This window comes from Hipposideros armiger, unplaced genomic scaffold (genome assembly GCF_001890085.2).
Source record: "Hipposideros armiger isolate ML-2016 unplaced genomic scaffold, ASM189008v1 scaffold_338, whole genome shotgun sequence".
Lineage (NCBI taxonomy): Eukaryota > Metazoa > Chordata > Mammalia > Chiroptera > Hipposideridae > Hipposideros > Hipposideros armiger.
The window spans coordinates 1,299,961-1,320,351 of record NW_017731688.1 but is presented as its reverse complement, the minus strand read 5'-3'; the positions used below and the strand labels follow the sequence as shown (position 1 = coordinate 1,320,351).

The window sequence follows — 20,391 nt, the reverse complement described above, 5'->3', positions numbered from 1 at the left end:
TTGACAAGATCACCCTTCACATGTTTAAAAACTTTTGTTGTATATTACCTTTCTCTTCCCCATGTGAAATATATTCATATTCAGTATTACTCTCTTCTATACAAGTTCTGTTTTGTTGGTGTCACAGAGAATAGTACCGTGAACTGAGAATAAACTTTACCTAGAGATCTGATTAGTGAGGGAGCACTTACATACTCTGGTTACTGTACTTACTAATACATTTTAAGGTAACATTAATACTTTTGGTAGCTGTACCATACTATTTTCATATTAACTTGCAATCAGATAAGTTATTTTCCCCATGTATGCTGACCTTAAACCATGGCTCTCCACATCTTATATTTTGTACAATTTATTTTTAGACTTAAGTGTTGCTTTATTGTTCTTTTATAAATTTATATTGTTAGATACTGTCCAGTATTTCCGCATCTTTTTTGAGTTCAGATTTTGTCATCTTAGTAATCATTTTATAAATTTACACTTATAATTTATAAATTTTAAATTTATTTTTTTTAATTAAAAAAATTTATAAATTTACATATAAATTTACAACTTAGTTGTGTCCTTAAGTATTAATGTTATCAAATATATCCGTATTCTTGAAAAGAAATGGAAGAAGCTTATGTTTTAACATTTCTCTTATGTCTTGGAGCGACTATTTTTTCTTGGATAGTATTAAATTTTAAAGTTGATGTGATAATATAAATTGTTTTGACTTTTTAAAATGCTATTGAATTTTCTGATTTAAGGGTGTTATATTTGGCTGGATTTTTTTTTTCAAATATCTGATAATGTTAAACCTGAGTCTAAAACCTAGACAAAAGAAACTTGTGTAAGAGCTTAGATGCATAATCTTTGAAATACATGGATGTGAATTAGCTTGGGTTTCTCATTAAATGTCATATGCTCCAAAACCAAGATTATTTAGGATACTAAAACATTTTTTCCCTAAAAGTTTTGATTTTAGCAATCTTCTATATGAATATTCTTATTTGACCTGACTTTTCATTTTACCTTGATAAAAACTTATATTTTATTAATCATTTAATGGTAGTTATAGAAAGACTTTTTTAAGGGGCTTTTATTTTTTCACTCTTTGCTTCTCAAGTACTAAATCTTGATGTACTAAATTTTTCAAAAGGTTTCTTCATATGGTCCACTGTAAATATGAAAGCTTTACATTTCTAGCATTGTGACTTTATCATTTAGGTTTCTTCAAAACAAACCTAGTCCTAAAATTCAGTTTTCTGGAGTTGCACAGTGCTTTACAATGATTTTCGTAGGGATCCCTCTTTAACAACGCCAAGAAGTAATTCAGGGGTCTCTGGATTCAACTACTGGTGTATTAGTAAGAACTGGAGCTGTTATTCATGACTTTGTAATCTCAGCCTCTGTGTACTAAAGCGTACACACTTCCATGGGTATTTTAATACAAGTACATAAGAAATCTTATGATGATAATATGTTTTATATAGGCAGGCAAGTTCAATGTGTTACATACTATTGGGTCATCGGGAAAGTCATGACACATTTTTGCATTGAAAAACATAGAAAAATACGTCATGACTTTCCCGACGACTCAATATTTTGTCTCATTGAGATTTATCTCCAGAAGTACTCAGTCTATCAGTGATGATTCTAATTGTTTCACACTTTTCACATTCCTATAAAATTACTTGCTTTAGAATAACCTAATATATCAAATTCCAGAAACAAACTAATGTATAGAGGTTTGCTTCCTATATTGACATGTTACGTTACTTAGACCACCTTTTCTCCTAAGTACAGCTTTAAAAATCTGAGAGGTATATAAAGAAAAAGAATCATCTTTTGAAGAGCTAAAAAGATAGTGAGGTATTTCTAGACTAAAATCAAGGAGAATGTGGTAACTCAGAGACTTAAGCCTAGCTCTGGCAGCCACTTTTGACCTGAGGACATTTGCTGATCCAGAAGTAACATTTGTAAAATTAAGCAGTAGTTTTGGTGGTCTTGTGGGGTAAAAGTGTTTATGCACAAAACCCAAAACCTGCCCAAAGTGGGGAGTGGGAAGTCTGCTTATATTCCTCTCCGCCCTCTTTACATAAACGCCATGATTTGCAGCCTTGTTTGTTGCTCTTTGTCCAATGAATCTCGCATCTTTAACCTGGATTAAGGTGGTACTAGATTAGTAGCATCCCAAGGTGCTTGGCAGAAGCTAACTAAATTTCCCTCTGGAGAAAGGTATCTTCATCCTAGGCTTCAAATGGTTCCTACATATAATTTTTCAAGCGCAGCGACCTCCAGCTGGAGAGTGGAAGTCTGTCGGAGATCAGTAGAGGGTGGAGGTAGGTTTAGTACATCTGGCTGGCTGCCATGATTCTTGTCATTCTCTCTCGCTCCTGTCTCCTGTTCCTGGTGTTCCTGAATTTAGAGTCCTCCTTGTTCGCATTGCTTCTTAAGATGATGAGAAGTTGGCTGTAGAACCTTTTATACAAACATGTAATAACCCTCCTATTTTTAGCCTCAAGCCTTCCTTCTGTGCCACTGCCTCCAGTTTCTGAGCCCTGCCCGGATTCTGAGGCGTGCATTAACTTGCCTTCTACGTTGTGTCTCTTACAGGAACTTGCTGATCGGATTTCTCGCCTCTACTTATTCTTTGCTCCCATTTCCATCTTACAGAAATTTGCTGATGTCTTTCATTTGGCCTTTTTATTTTCCACACATTTCATTGGGTTTCTGGAGGAATCGGAGTTTTAGATACAGGTTTCTCTACATTGAACCAGCACTTCCACATAGTTTACATACTTATTTGAGCATTTCTATAGGAAAATTTTCTGAAAGTGGATCAAAGGATATGAACATTTACATTTTTTCTTTTATAAGAGGGTTATTATAAAACCCTATATTATCTACATTAGAGCATGCTGATACCTCTGATGGCATTTTAATCTTTTTTAAATGAGTGCATAAAATGTTTTGGAATTACAGTGTTTTTAAGTTCATTCTGTAACTTCTTAGCTCTTATTTTCTAAACTGACATAAACTAAATATGTGCTTGGTTTTTTTTGTTTTTTCCCCATCTTAAAGATGACCTTAATTGTTTCAGTTCCTGTTTTAGCTGAGGACTTTTTTTTCAAGGAGTAAATTTGCCAATAAAAAAAAGGAGAGCTTTATATTAATGGCTGTGGATAAATCATGTGTCAGACATAGTCAACACTATGCATGTGTACTTGTGGTAAAACATGTTTATTACTTTCTGGAGGAAAAAAACAACCAATCTTCTTTCCATCTAAAATTCTTGCGGTGTTTCATTTGGAGTTGTGCCTGTTGAGTCAGTTTATTCTCCAGTCCTGCCAAAAGTATTGTTTTGGCATTTTACAGATCAGTTCTTTTTATTCTTCTGAGTCCTAGAAGATTTCCTTTTCAAATGAAGTAGGAAATTGAAATATGACTTGCATCAAGAATTTAACACTTTCTTTTTAATAGGAAGCCAGTTTTATTTCTAGCACTGTTGATACGTTTCACTTGATTTGCTTCACTTTGTTCTAAATCATTGCATTGGTAATTCTTAGTATTACTTCTAGCTTTCAGTCCATTCATCAGTGACAATTATCAATGGCTTTAAATATAGAGAGAGCATTGCTTCAGGATGCATTTGAAGAAAAGAAAAAAAATATATAAACTATAAAAAAGGATATGTCATTAACATTTTTTTTTTAAAGATGAATGCGTAAACAAATGCTTAAAGTGTGGTATTCAGCAGCATTACCTTGGAACTTGTTAAAAATACACAATTTTTGGTTCTACCTCAAACCTGCTAAATGAGAGAGAACATGTGGGGCTGGGACTCAGCAAAGTGTGTGTTAATTAACAGTTCTCCAGATCGTTCTGATGTGCGCTAAAGATTGGGAACCATTTCCTTAGGGATTAAGGGGATGAATTTTTAAATCAAATACCTGAATTCAAATTCCAAATCTTACTGTGAGAGCTTTTTAACTTTGGACAAGTTATCTAACTTCTCTGAGTCTTAGTTTCCTTAGTTGTAAAATTGGAATATCACCTCCCTCATTTGGATCAGAGTAAATGGGGTTGTTTGTAAATAGCTGACTAGTACAGGAGCTTAAAAATGATTACAGTATCCTAATATTAAATATGCACTATAATTTAATTGTTTCTATACTGAATACTATAAATACAGTTAGAATATATTATTTCTGAAATTGTATTTTATAGTCAGATGATTAGAAAATGTCAGTTTAATTGGTAGAGGTTTTTTTTCCTTATTTGCACATGAAGTAATGGTGCATTTAAAATTCAGTGATGTCTAATTCGCTGACTTGTGATATATTTAAGTACATGAGCACTGTCAGGGTTGGGCATATAGTTTCAGTGTGCATTGATTGAAAACAGTTTCAGGACAAGTATTGAATTGACTCTGGAGAAAGCAGGCAGTCTAATCAGACTTTAGATGCTGAATTTAGCAAATAAATGTGACTGGAGCTGAACATTTGATTGGGAGCATAAAGAGAAATAACCTGAAGTAATATCAAGTAGCCTAAACTAAATTCATACTTTGAAAAATTATTTTTATCAGTTTTCTATATAGTTTTTCATGCTCTCTTTGAATCCATTGTTATTAACCTCTGGCTAATAACAAAACCACTGTGTTTTTGCTATATCTTTGCACTCAGGCCTGCCGAATTGCATATGCAGAGATGAAGCCTGGGTATATGTATTTAGAATTACATATATCCAAATCCAGGCTTCCTCCCTGGATATTTCAAATACGTGTATCCAGGCTTTCCAAATACATACATGTATTATCTCTGCCAGAATCCAATTAATTACATTTGTTTTAGTTATAATTTTTAAATTAAATTACTTTTCCAATGTTCCTTTTAAGAAAAACATTCTTTCATGAGTTATACTTTTCTTAAATAGTTACATTTCACTCCCATCACTTATTTGTATCCTTTTCTTTTTGTTCCCTTTTCTCAATGGTCCCTGAAAGAGAAGGTAGATAGTTGATTCCATTTGATAATTTATGTTGGGAAACATTGCTCTATTATAATCCCCATGAAGTGATACAATATACCCCAATAAATTATTCTCCCTGTGATTGAATATAACCAGCAGTGAACTCTAGACTATCTTTGGTCAGCTTTAACTTCAGCAAGTTCTTTTGTTTTGGTTGGAATTTATTACTCTTTATCCACTTCCGTGTCTGCTTTTTATTATTGATGTTGTTCTGTGTCTAAGCATAAGATAATTCGTTATCCTATTTATCTTTATTGCTATTTCCTGAACTCCTCTCTTCCTGAATTTGCAAACTAAAGAAAACATTAAGCCTATGTAAATAATTTTTAGATTATTTTATTACAACAACAAAAATATATCGCATAGAGCATCTGGATTTCATGAATTGTATTTCCTACTTGCCAGACTGTAATTTCCAAAGCGTGCTCTTATCTCATTAACACCAGGGGGTCTAAGGCTGATCTAGGATCTTTCTTTCTTTTTTTTTTTTAGAAACTTGTGGTGGAGAATGTTGATGTGCTGACACAAATGAGGACCAGCTTTGACAAACCAGACCAGATGGCTGCACTCTTTAAAAGATTATCATGTGGGTAACTCATGATACTTTTTATAAGCGTTAAGAAGACCTTGACACTCAGTATTTAGTTTTTGCTCAAAATTTGTAAATACAAATATAAGTAGTAAATTATGAATAGTACTCTTTAGTTTATGAAGAGAACTAGAAAAATTTTATAGCCAAAGCATCTCTTAAGTATCTGTTTCACAATTTTTTTACCATACTCTTAGTACCATGTATCAAATATTTAATGAATATTATAAGTTAATGAACCCATTAAATTTAATGCAGTAAATCTATATAAATTTAGACTAAAGGAGAATTAACTTGTGAGTCTGTAACTTTCTAAAAATCAACTTGATTAAGGTATAATTTACATATAATAAAATGCACACATTTAAGTGAACTGTGTGATGGATTTTGACAAATGTATACATTCATGTAACAGTTACCACTGGGCATACAGAGCAGTTCCCTCACCTCAGAAAGTTTCCTCATGTTCCTTTTTAGTCAATTTCTCACTCCTAGCCCCCAAACCCAGACAATGACTTATGTGATTTCTATCATTAAAGACTAAATTTACTCTTCTAGAACTTCATATAAATGTAATCACACAGTATATATACTCTTTTGTGTCTGACTTCTTTTACTTAGCATATTTTTCAGATTCGCCCATCTGTGTTAAGTGAATAAGTAATTTTTTTCCTTTTTATTGCTAACTAGTATTCATTGCATGAACCTGAGCCTACAACTCAAAAAATACTTCTTTTTAATGTCTTCTTGACATTGATTCTTTGTAGGAGGTATATTGTGACATAACAGTGAATCTTAAATATTTATTAAAGTGTGTTTAGCCTGTTAACTATTTTAGTTAATTTTATTTTCAGATGCTTTTTGTAATTGAACTCAGTTATAATTAGAAACTGTTTTAAAGTCATACTTCTGATTCATTGAGGATCACTTTATTAGGCTATCTTACTCTGCTTTAAAAATTATAAACTTACTTAATACAAATTAGTATAAAATTATACTACAGGTTGCCTTGTAGAACAGATCAGTGGTTTCCAGAAATATAATGGGAATGCAATGAAGGAGTTTTGGGGGGCGATGAAACTATTTACTATAGCGGTGATTGTAGTAATACAAATTTACACATAGTTAAAACATTTTTCCTAGAGCTATACACCTAAAGGGTGAAAAAAGATCAGGTTTACTGTATGGTACTTTAAAAAATGAAATTAAGGAAATGAAAAAGAAAAGATTGACTTGGTAGCATATAGGAAGGAGTGTGAATGAATAGTAGAAATTACTAAATATCTACCTGATCTCTTTTGTTCATTGCTTTACTATATACTTATATTTTCTAGTCTTTTTTTTCTTTATTATTTGTTTCATGTTTCTCCTGTTTTTTAATACTCATTTGACCACCCAACTAGCCTTAACCCTAGTTAACTTCTACTAATAAACAGCATTTGACCATATCATCTAGTTAGAAACAACTAATCCACTGCCTCTTTACTCTTAATTTAACTCTCCTATTTGTGGAATTGAAACAAAATAGAATTTGTTAGAATTCCAAGCAGAATTTGCAGATTTTCAAAATAAAGTTCATAATCCTTTATCTAGATTGTTTATTTGAATTTTGTGTATAATAGTGGTGATTCATGACTTGTTGAATTGGCCAAAATCAAAATCTAAATTGTTGAGTACTAATGACCTATATATCAAATTTGTCTTTAAATGAATTTATTCAATCTTTTTTTTGTGTGTATAATATGGAAAAAAAGATCTACTCCGATAGTGGCTTATTTAGGGAAACAGAAAGCTACTCTTTCAGTTGAACTGTTTATCTTTTGTCTCTGATCTTTACCTTTGTGCTTCCTTCACCCCATATCCAGAAGTTGATGTACTTTTGTAAGTTTGATTTTCACAGTCAACATACATGCTCTTTTAAATACCCTTAAAAAGAAAAAGCAGTGTAATTTATTAAAAGTATTTCTGAATTATGAGTCAATCTGAAATTAATTTTTGGTTTTAGGCTTTCTAACGATGTGACGAGCAAATTTAGTAACGTCCCTATTTCTTACATTCTATTCTCTGACACTGTTTCTTGGGGCTAGCTAGGTTCATCATTTTACTGGCTCCCATATTCCAGACTTTTATTTTTGTGTTTTATTAATAGTAATTCTTCCTTTTAAAAACTCATTCCGCTCACTTTTGCCCTGACTTTGCCACCATCTACAAACCTACAAGTTGCCTCCAAATACCTTTACTTTACTTTTGGATGTTATCACCTAAAATTGTCGCATGGTAAAGTCTTGAATTTGAAACTCCACTCTCAGACAGTATTCATGTCCTTCACTTCTATTAAACTTTTTCTAGCTCATTGAAACTTTGTTGTTTCTCTAGTTTCTAATCAGCCTCTTGCTGGCTTTACTTATCTATTCTGGACTTTAAAATTTGATTAGTGATTTTAATTGCTTCCTCCTCTGTACTGTCATACTTGACTTTGCTTCATTCATCATCCCAAGCAATTTCACTGATTGGGAAGTCTTCTACTCCCTGGATGCCAGGTACTGCTTGTGAAATGACACTTGTGAAGTCTGTTGTTAAATCTGCCTCTTATTCATCCCACCATGCTTCCTATTGCTAAGCTTTTTAACTGGCTCGAATTCACGGTTTCGTCTTCCCAGTACTCTCAATGCACTATAATATGGCTACTTTACCCCCTTTCCTCCTCTTATTCTACTTGATTTCTCTGTAGTGTTTATCTCTTTTATTCTCCTTTTTGTTTGTTTTTTTCTCTTCATATGCCAATACTTTTACCTCTATTTTTTTTTTTTTTTTTTAGTCATTGGTCTGTAATCTTATTGGGAAAATATATCTAGTCTTATTTATCAATATGTCTTAAATATTCATCCCAGCCTTGATTCTTTTCTCTTGAGCTCCAGATCTTTAATACCCAAGTGCTAAGTTTGACCACAAGTTCTCAAAGTATGGTAGGTGGACCAAAAACAACAAGCAACCGCATCACCTAGAAACTTGTTAAGAATATAAATTATTGTGTCCCACCCCAGCCAGACCTACTGAATCACATTGCTCGGGCCCAGTAGGTGATTCTAATTTGCACTAAAGATTGAGAAACACTGGTAGACATCTTCAGGTATGTGGCCCCCTGATAATTCACAACATCTCTGGAACAGGAAGAATCGTCCCCTCATGAGAGGTGTAAGTGGGTGGGGAGAAATGCCTGATTTTCTGTCTTTATTGACCATTTCATTACGTGCCTTGCCATCTACCTAGTGACTCACACAAGAAAACTTGGGTGTCCTCCTGTATTCTTTCTGTCATATTCTACATCTAATAGCTGTATCTTGCAGATCAGAATTTGCAAATTGATGGGTCACATTTGGCCCCAAAATGTGCTTTGTTTGGCCCTATGCTGTATTAAATGAAAAAAAAAATTTTTTTTTTTGACATAATTTTTTAAATGGTATTTTGCATAAAAATCCAAACATCTGGTTTCCCTCCACCAAAAATAAATCTGGGCAATGTTTCCCCACGTGTCTGCAGCTGAGTTGCAGTTGCCCCCTTCAAAATTTTTTCTCTCGTCTTTCCCACTCACTGCCCTGTCTTTTACCTTGTTTCCTTCACTGTTTTATGTTACCTGCTGTAGGTGTTTGAACTTGTAACTCCTACTTCACCCAACCTCTTAAATCCCAGATTTCTTCCTGTCTCTCCTAAGGCATTATCGTTGGTGAACTGTAGTCATGGCTTCCTAACATGCAGTAGTAAGTTCTCTCTTTCTAATCTGTCTCCCACATTCAGAGTCAAATTTTTAAATACTTCTTTTCAGATCACTCTATATTTTGAAAACCCTAAACAACCCCCTCATTGCTTAAAGAATAGTGTAAACGCCTTAGCATGGCATTCAAAAGACATTTGGATTAACTTCACAGCCAGCCATTCTTGCCCCTGCTTTTCCCCGTTACTGCCTTTTGCTTGCCTGGCCCAGGCCCATGTAGCCACTGCTCTAGTATTATTAGTTTCTTTGGATGTTTCTTAGTCCATTTGGGCTCTTATAACAAAATGTCACAGACAAGGTAGTTTGTAAAATCTCTTTGTAAACAGAGATTTGTTTCTCACAGTTCTGGAAGTCCAAACCATAGTGCCAACATGGCTGGGTGAGGGCTCTATTCGGGATTGCAGACTTCTTATTGTAATGTTACATGATGAAAGGGGCTTGGATCTCTCTGGAGCCTCTTTTAAGGCCTAATTGAATTCTTGAGGGCTCCACCCCTCATGGCTTAAGCACCTTCTAAAGGCCTCATCTCCTAATACCAGCATCTTTGGGGCTTAGAATTTTAACATATGGATTTTGTGGGGGGACAGACATTCAGAACATAGCAGGATGATAATGAAAATCATGGGGGATGAGGAGAGGTGCCCATGGTCAAATAGGTTTGGAAATAACCCTTTAAACAATAAGTTAAAGAAGATTTCTTACTGTGAAGCTTCTCAGAACTTTTAATGTGGCATTATTGTTGTACATATTCAAGAGGAGGTTGTGAGAGATAGTTTTAGCATATTTATTTGATTAAATTCTGGATAACAAAATTCTTGGAAAGTATATATCACACTGCTTATTTTCTGATTATTCACCTTATTCTCTGCCATTCCTTTTTCTGGGTTTGCTACTTTGTTTTCTCGCTTGGAATGCCCCTCTTCTTAATCCTTTATGCCCAGCTTGGATGACATTTTCTCAGAGAAATCTTTTCCTTTCACCCTCATTTCTTTTTTCCTTTTCTTCACAGTAATAATTTCCTAGTATCATTTCTTGAATAACCATTGAACATCTTCTCATATTTTGGGTCTCAGGCACTCCGCTGAGAGCAAGAGATTGATAAAAAGATTAATAAATAAGACTGGTTCCTGCTCATATGGAATTTATAACATACTTGTGTCTTATAATTTTTTTAGCACTACTGTTGTATTGTTGGAAAAGTCATGATGTATTTTTTCTGTTTTTTGTTGCAAAAATGTGTCATGACTTTTCCGACAACCCAATACTTTCTCATCACATTTTAGCCTATATTAGGCTGTTCATGTGTTTTAATAAAAGATACTCATCATAAAGGTTTAAACAAAATATACAGGAGGTAGAAATTACTTTCTAATAAGACAATTCTCAGCAGTTCTACTCTCCAAAGGTAACTATACTTAACAGTTTTCTATACATCTTTCTAGAAATTTGTTATGTGTGTACAAATACATATCTTTTTCTCACATAAACAGGATCATATTTTCTCAGTTTTCTTGACAGTTCACTTAGACTGTTCCTTAAGGTCTAGATTATTATTCTGTTTATTTGTATTCTTATATAGTCTATGCCTTGTATATGGGGAGTAATTCAATAAATGTTTGTTGGCTTTTCAAAATATGATGGTATTGATCCTTTTAATTCTAATCTCCCTTGAATTTGTTAACCAAGTAATAATTTCCAGTAAAAATGCCCTATACCCAAAATGTAAGTGATCAAATCCATTCATAATTATTATCAACCTAGTCTTTCCAAAACTGCTTGTGATCTCAGTAGTCATGTTTTGCTTCTGGATTCTCCAGACCTCAGCAACTTAAGAATTCAGCATCTTAAGGCTCAGGGTCATTTGAGCATTTAACTCATATCCAATCTGATCAGCTTCCTCTTTTCTCCCCCTAGTCTCTCTCTTTCCTCCTACCTCTCCCATTTCTGATAGAGGATTATACAGTTGGCTACCTATGTGATTGTTTCAAGATTCTGGTGAACCATCTAAAGTTTAGATTCTAAACCATTTTAAAGAATAGAGTGTACTGCATTTGAAACGAACTATAATTTTCTTAATTTTAATGTCAGCTTTTAATACATTTGCCTCTTTAATCATTTGTTCTGATAAATTGCTTTTAGTTGTGCCTTTTATCATGGGAATTTTATGACTAAGAGTTTTCTCCAAGGTTAACAAAGAATCCAATTCACACTCTTTTCTTCTCCTTTCTTCAAATTTAGCTGTTGACAGTGTCTTGAAGAGGATGACAATAATTGGTGTAATTTTATCCTTCCGCTCATTGGCACAAGAAGCACTTAGAGATGTAAGAAACTATTATAAGTACATATCCTGTACCCAAATAATCCATTTTCATTTCCCAGAAGTTACTACTTTTTAAATTTATAGTTGGCAGTGATATAATTAAGATTCCAGTTTTCATAGCTATATAAAATAAAGTACATAGAAATTAAAGGTATTTAAACTTATTTTTGTTTTGGTATTTGAAATTCAGGGGGTATAACTTGCCTGAATATTGCACTACTTTTTCAATTTTACTCTTCATTAATGTATTTTTTATTTTGACTGTACTGTTTAGCATTGAATACATTCCATTTCTGTGTATCTTAGTACTTTAGAAAATCACATGAAAATAAAATTAAATATTTTTTGTGAAAAATAGAATTGAGTGGTAATAGTTCATGAATTTAGAGGTTGCCATTTAAATATAATTCTACTTTTCTTATTTGTTGTCCTGCCTAGGTCTTGTCCTACCACATTCCTTTTCTTGTAAGTTCAATTGAAGATTTCAAGGATCACATTCCAAGGGAAACTGATATGAAGGTAATAAAAACTTCTATTAGGATTTTACAATTTCTAAAATGAAATATTTAAATTAAACATAAAATAAAATTTAATAAGTCCTATACTGTAAAATTTCAATTTTAGAGTGATCAGTTAGCATGCTGCCTTTGAAAATGCATCTTTGAACCAAAATACCTCAGAACCAAAATACCACATAGGCAATTTTGAAAGCCAGTCTTCCTTGGTCATCTATAGCAACATAAAATGGGTTGATGCTAATATTTTTTTCCTTAAACTTATAGTTGTTTATACATGGTCATAAGCAGAATGAGACAGATGAGCCAGTGATATAAGAGTAGTTTTATTTTAAATAGAGGTAAATTCAGTTTTTTGGTTCTGTTTTTTAAAGATTTTTTATTGGGGAATTAGGGGAAGGGAACAGCGTTGGGGAATGGGGAAAGGGAACAGACAAGTTGCTGTCCTTTTGTTCTTCAATCTAGTTGTAGAGGATGTCGCTTCACTGGCCCATATTGGTATTATCATTGCGCTCTTTCCGGGTGAGGCAGATCGGTCACTGGCCACTGGACAGCTGCTCACAGTGGCTCACGGCATCTCTCGAGGCTGCCAGCCGCTCACGCTGGCTGCCAGCCACTCATGGTAGCTTTATGGCAGCTCACTGCAGCAGAGGCTGCAGCCTATGCCGTCACCGGCGACTTCACAGCAGCCCAGCTCCAGGTTGAGCTGTTGTTCACCATCTTAGCTGTAGAGGGCACAGCGTTACTGGCCCTCATGTGAGATACGAACCGGGGTTCTGCTGCTCAGTGTTGGAGTCCCAAGACAACTCTTAACCAACGCGCCACTTGGCCGGCCTTAAATTCAGTTTTTTAAATTGATGTTTAAAAAATCTTATCAAAGGATGTTACTTATAGGCTATATAATTTAAAAAATTTTTTTAATATTCTGTTTTTAATTAATAAATAAAAAGAAAGTTGATACGAGTCCACAATTTTTGTTTTGAAAATTTAATGATCATGAAATCTAACCAATGCCAGCGATGATTTACCATATCAGGGCTCAAATTTATGTTTTCCAAGCTTTCATATGTTTTGGAGTGATTATTTTCTGTTTTGAAAATTTCTAAAAGCACATATTGGAAAAAGTTATGTCTTTTTTCTTTTGTATGACACTCAGGTCTCTTGTCAAATTGATGCCACTCAAACGTTTATTTTAAGACTTATCTTCCATTGCTTTTTCCATCCTTCTCCCACTCTCTCCCCTTTCTTTCTCTATCCCTCTCTTCATGTACATCTGTGAGATAACCACATCTTTCTGTGTGCATTTTCACATCCATGTTTTGTCCTCTTAATTCATTCTATAATACCTGAAAATCCTGCCGTTTTCTATTTCTTGCCTTTTAAAATCCTGCTTATCTTTTACAGCCCGATTCAGTGCCACCAAAAATGCATTCCTTGATACCCCCAGTGATGATAAAGATTTTTTCTTAGTGTTATCAGAAAACTTTGTTTATTCATTGTATAATTAAATGCATTCTGCCATGCATTATACATTTGTTTTTCCACTTAAATTTATTCTTGTGAAGACCAAGACCTACCTTTCTTTATTTTCTTTTCTCTGACAATGCTTTGCAGACAATGAATATTTGAGGCAGTGATTTCCTATGATTTTATGATTGAAAACTATGAATAGTGCAAAACTATTTCGTAAGTAGAAACACTGTAGGAAAAAAGAAGTTAAGAGACATTAAAAACGAATTAGTCCTTGAGAAGACAATAGTGTGCAGATTATGAGAATAGCAATTAAAATTCTGAGCAACCATCCAATTCTCTTAGCACCAGACATCATAATATTTTGTTCCAGCAAACTTTTAACAGAACCTACTACTTTTGTAAAAACCAGGGCCGGCCGAGTGGCTCAGTTGGTTAAGAGCTCACTCAAGAGTGCGAGCTCTGAGCAACAGCGGTTTGAGTCCCAGTCCGAGCTGAGCTGCAGCTGAGCTACCAACAGGTGGCAGGATGGCTCAGCTAAACAAATAATAACAAAAAACCAAACATGTTTGTTAATTGTTTTATTGAGATATAATTAAACCATAATAAAATCAACTCATTTAAAGTATACAATTCAGTGGATCTTAATATAGTTACAGAGTTGTCCAACTATTACCAGTCAATTTTAGAACATTTCCATCACCCTAAAAAGAAACCTTTTACCTTTTAGCTGTCATTCCCCATTTCTTCCCATTCCCCAGCCCTAGACAATCACTAATTTACTTTCTATCTCTATAGGTTTGCCTATTCTTGTTATTTCATATAAGTCATACAATATCTAGTCTTCTGACACTGGCTTCTTTCACTTAGCATAATGTTTTCTAGGTTTATTCATGTGTAGTGTATCATTACTTCATTTTTTATTGCCAAATAATATTACATTGTATGGATATATCCCACATCTTATTTTTCATTTATTAATTGATAGGATTGGGTTATTTTTACTTTTTGGCTATTATAAATAATGCTACTATGAATATCCACGTAAACGTTTTTCTGTGGACACATGCTTTCATTTCCCTTGGGTATATCTCAGGAGTGGAATTGATGGGTCATGTGGAAATTCTATGTTTACCCTTTTGAGAAACTACCAAATTGTTTTTGAAGTGGCTGTACCATTTTGCATTCCCACCAGCAGTGTATGACGGTTTCAATTTCTTTATATCCTCGTCAATACTTGTTGTTATCTATCTTAATTATAGCTAGTCTAGTGTGTATGAAATGGCACACACTATGTGTATGAAATCTCATTGTTTGGGTTTGTCTTTTCCCGATGGCAAATTATGTTAAAAATCTTTTCATGTGTTTACTGGCTATTTGTATGTTTTCTTTGGAGAATTGTCTATTCAGATTTTTTTGCTCATTTTTTAATTGGGTTGATTGCCTTTTTAATTTTGAGATAAAAGAGTTCTTTATATATTCTAATACAAGTCCATTAATAAATACGTAATTTGCAGATCATCTCTTCCATTCCAGTGGTTGTTTTTTCATTTTATTCACAGTGTCTTCTGAAGCACAAAAGTTTTTAATTTCAAGAAGTCCAGTTTATCTATTTTTTTCCATTGTTGCCTCTATCTAGGAAACCATTGCCTAATCCAAAGTCATAAAGGTTTATGCCTATATTTTCTTCTAAGTATTTTATAGTTTTAGCACCTGTGTTTAGAGCTATGCTCCATTTCGAGTTAATTTTTGTGGTTAGAGTAAGTAATGGATCACAAATGATTATCTAGATCTTAACCCATGGCAATTATTACTTTAGTCATTAGAAATTTATTTATCAGATTTTAAATCATTACTCCCTAAAAACAATCTATTATGATAAGTAATATGCCATATTTATAAGTATGATTAGGCCACTATAATGTTTTGTGAAACAAGTATGAACGTAAGTATAAGTCCAGTAATTTTTATTCACTTTTGTTCATTTATTTATCTCCTTTGTCTTGATATTTTACCTTCATGCTTCCAAGACAAATAATAACTTTAGAATGATTCTGTTGGGATTTGCCACAAAAAATGTACAAGTTTTGTTTGGTCTAACATCAGGAAGTTATAACCAGCAGCACATCACAAAGTACTAAATCATATATTCAATGTAGGTTAGTTGTGCAGTAGTTCTTGCTTCAGGCAGGTTCCAAAATTCTCTAGTATTTTTATAATCCAACTCTGTCTTTTTCTTACTGAAGTGCGAGTTCTCAGAAATTTATTAGAATATTTCTTGCTCTTTTATTTTTATGTTTTTTATCAGGTTGCAATGAATGTCTATGAATTATCATCAGCTGCTGGATTACCTTGCGAGATTGATCCCGCCTTGGTCGTAGCTCTTTCCTCACAAAAATCAGGTAAAATGCATTAGTAAATATGTAGTAATCTTAGTTAAAATTACCAGTGCAGCACAAATATAGATGTGAATACAGATACTTACCTGTTTATTTAAATGTCTACGTTATGTCAAGCTTTTTTCTTTTTTTGGTAGGTAGAATATATCAGTGAGAAAAGACAAAGATTCCTGTCTTTGGAGCTTGTGTTACAGCACAGTCATCATGCAGATTAGATCATTTAAGCCATAAGATTGGATGAGATTAGTAAATCCATTTAGTGTAGATGCAGAAATGAAGAGAATCACAGTCTGAGTCCTGGGACATTCTCAACTTTTAAGTGCTCAGGGAGAAGAGGAAAAACTACCAAAAAGGGAAAGAGTAGCTTCCAGGAAAGGGGAAAAAGAATGATCAGCCATGTAGCATTAATGGGTGATGCCGACAAGAGCAGTATCAGTGGCGTTTCTAAGACACAGGCTACTTAGAGAGGACTTAAGAGAGAATAGGAGAAAAGGAATTGGAGATAATAAGTATAAAACAACTCAAAGAGTTTTGCTGTAAAGAGGAGCAAAGAAATAAAATTATAGTAGCCTGAGGCATGCATAAAATCAAGAGAAAGCTATTTTTCAGGTGGGGAAATAAAGCCTAATTTTAATTGGACTAGAGCTATTTACCATAAAGTGTGTGCATTATTATGTAATACTTAACATTTAAAAGGTTTTAGGCCAGCCCTTTGAAATGTAATATCTAGAATGCTCTAGCTACTTCTAGGTTTGTCTACAAAGTAAATAACATTTCATCTGTTTCTGGTACTAAAATGCCCTCCTCTAGCCCTTTGCTGTAGCATGGTGTTTGACTGAGTTCATCAGTTCTTTTTTGATTTAACATTACTTTTTATCATTCATGCAGTATGTTAATTATAGCCACATGGATAATTACTACGATTACCTAATTTGCTACAGCTATATATTTCTTTGTTATTTTTATTTTATTTTGGGGGGCCATAGCTATGGTCATTGGTTACACATTGCTTTCATAATACTGTGGAATAATTGACTCTTTTTAGAGTAAAGGAGGGCACAACTCACAGTGGCCCATGCAGAGATTGAACCGGCAACCTTGGTGTTGTCAGCACCACTCTCTAACCAACTGAGCTGACCAGTCACCCCATATATTTCATAATCAACCAAATTTTAAAAACATATTTTGACTCTTAGATTCAATTCTTAGTTACATTTGGTGGTAAATAGTAGGATAAATAGAAGTTCCCAGGTACTAGATAACCCACAATTTTAGTACAGTACAAATAAATAAATATTTTAGAAAGGATTATATCTTAAAAGCCTTAGGGCAATGGTAGTTATTTTCATATGTGACTGGTTCCTTCTGCCTTCTAAAATGGAGAGGTTGAAAATGCAGTCCACTTTACACATTTATATCTTTTAAATAGTAAATTTTAAATTATATTCATATCTATTTTAGAAAAATTTAAGGATTTTTTGGATGATTGTACAGAGTAATTTATGAGATAATAAATCTCTAAGCTGTTATAAATAGAATTTTCTTGTAAAATAATTTTATCATCAGCGTTTAAGTAGGAAATTTTAGGATTCCAGTTATTCTAGTTATATTTTCTTGCTCTATCATCTTGCAATTAAAAAAAGGAAAACAAAGAAAAATACTAGTGGTCCTTGAGATATGCCGAGTAATCAATAGTCAATAGTAATATATATTATTCTATTTATTTTATATTTCTTTTAAAAAAATTGTGAGTAGCTCTGTAGAGTCTTGGTAAAATGCCTTATACAAAAATTAAAATTTGCCTTTTCTGGTTTTGGTTATCAACTCTTAACTAATCTTGAAGAAATACCTTGGTTTTATTTTTCATCTTTCTCCCTTAGAAAACATAAGTCCAGAAGAAGAATATAAAATCGCCTGCCTCCTCATGGTGTTCGTGGCAGTGTCTTTACCAACACTGGCCAGTAATGTGATGTCTCAGTATAGCCCTGCCATAGAAGGTAACGCTGGTTTAGAATTGTTTGGCAATGGAAGTCATGAGTTCTGATATGGTAGATTGAAGTAATTGATTTTCTTTTATAATAAAATGTAAGTTAAGTTCTGCCACCTGCTAGCTGTATAGCTACTTACTATCTGTGTAACCTTGATTTTTCTTTTTCTAAGCCCCAGTTTCCTGACATATGCAATGTGTATATGTGAGCCTGAATGTGTGTGTCAGGGGGTGTCGAAGGACTATCTAATTTTTAGGACTGTTTTAAGGATTGGATGAGAAAACGTTTATAAAGCAGCTAAGCACTTCTTTTTTAAGTGTCCAAGACAATATAAACTGATATAAGATTTCTTTTAGAGGTTTTTGAAAAATTTGCTTGTTTAGTCGAGACATAATCATTTGTTGCTCTCTTGCTACCTTTCAAAAGCACTAGTCTTCATGAAAGTGAAAGGAGAGCAAAGCAGGTCATGCCCCCAGCCCTGCTTTTTAAATTTTTATTTATTTTTATTTATTTTTTATTATTATAGTTTCAGGTGTACAAAACAATGCAGTAGTTATCCTTTTCACCCCTCACAAAGTGACAACCCCCACTGCCTCCCCACCCCCGATATCATCATACATATCTATTACAATTCCATTGACTCCATTCCCACACTCTACTCCACATCCCATGACTATATATGTATTAAATTATAGTTGACATATAATATTATTCAATGACAGCTTCAGATGTACAGTGCGGTGGTCAGGCTTCTACACTGCCTATGAAGTGGTCTCCCTTACTTAGACATGAGTTCATCTGGCCCCCTAAAAAATATTTACAACATTGTTGATTATATTCCCCAGACTGTCTTTTCTATCCCTGATGCCATACTGTAGTTACCAATTAGGGACAACATAGTCTCGTCCCTTCTCCTTCATCCCCACTCCCTCCCAACTAGCAACCCTCAGTTTTTCCTCTGTGTCCCTGAGACTATTTCTGTTTACGTTACTCATTTATTCAGTTCTTTAGAATCCACATGTAAGTGAGATCATATGGTATTTGTCTTTCTCTGACTGAATTATTTTACTTAGCATAATGTTCTCTAGGTCCATCCATATCGTTGCAAATGGTACGATTTCTGTCTTAGTTTCTTAATCCAGTCGTCTACCGATGAGCATTTTGGTTGTTTCCAAGTCTTGGCTATTGTAAATAGCGCCACAATGAACATAGGGGTGCATATGTTTTTTCGAATTAGTGTCTTGGGTTTTTCTGGATAAATACCCAAGAGTGGAATTGCTTGGTCGTAAGGTAGTTCCATTTCCAGTTTTTTGAGATACCTCCCATACTGATTTCCATAGTGGCTGCGCCAATCTGTAATCCCACCAACAGTGCAACAGAGTTTCCTTTTCCCCACAACCTCGCCAGCACTTGTTGTTTGTTGATTTATTGATGATAGCCATTCTGATCGGGGTAAGGTGGTATCTCATTGTGGTTTTTATTTGCATTTCCCTAATGATTGGTGAGGTTGAGCATTTTTTCATATGCCTGTTGGCCATCTGTATGTCGTCTTCAGAGAAATAGCTTTTCATATCCTCTGCCATTTTTTAATTGGGTTGTTTGGTTTTTTTGGTGTTGAGTTGCATGAGTGTTTTATAAATTTTGGATATTAACCCCTTATCAGATATATCGTTGGCAAATATCTTCTCCAATTCAGTAGGCTTTCTTTTTGATTTATTGAAGGTTTCCTTTATTGTGAAAAAACTTTTAAGTTTGATGTAATCCCATATGTTCATTTTTTCTTTTACTTCCCTTGCCCGCGGGGATGTATCAGTAAAAATATTGCTCAGGGTAATGTCTGCAAGTTTACTCCCTGTATTTTCTTCTAGGAGTTTTATGGTTTCAGGTCATAAATTTAAGTCTTTAATCCATTTTGAATTTGTTCTTGTATATGGCATAAGGAGGTGGTCCAGTTTCATTTTTTTTGCATGTGTCAGTCCAATTTTTCTAGCACCATTTATTAAATAGACTGTCTTTACCCCAATGTAAATTCTTGCTTCCATTGTCATAGGGTAACTGTCCGTATATGCATGGTTTTATTTCTGGGCTCTCTATTCTGTTCCATTGATCTATGTGCCTGTTTTTATACCAGTACCATACTGTTTTGATTACTGTAGCCTTGTAGTAAGTTTTGATGTCTGGCAGCATGATACCCCCAACTTTGTTCTTATTTCTCGGGATTGCTGTGGCTATTTGGGGTCTTTTATGGTTCCATATAAATTTTAGGATTATATTTTCTATTTTTGTGAAAAATGCCCTAGGTAGTTTGATAGGAATTGCATT

The 20,391-nt window shown here is 33.8% G+C and overlaps 1 protein-coding gene across 2 annotated transcripts in view; it reads left to right on the top strand.

Moving 5' to 3' along the window:
* NCKAP1 (NCK associated protein 1) overlaps positions 1 to 20,391 on the top strand; it is a 103,867-nt gene that overhangs the window by 79,976 nt on the left and 3,500 nt on the right. For both annotated transcript variants that reach the window (XM_019661188.1, XM_019661187.1), the window contains exons 24-28: positions 5,509 to 5,602; positions 11,616 to 11,698; positions 12,136 to 12,216; positions 15,991 to 16,084; positions 17,962 to 18,078. In XM_019661188.1, coding sequence (XP_019516733.1) covers positions 5,509 to 5,602; positions 11,616 to 11,698; positions 12,136 to 12,216; positions 15,991 to 16,084; positions 17,962 to 18,078 — 469 coding nt within the window. The remainder of the gene's footprint in view (positions 1 to 5,508; positions 5,603 to 11,615; positions 11,699 to 12,135; positions 12,217 to 15,990; positions 16,085 to 17,961; positions 18,079 to 20,391) is intronic.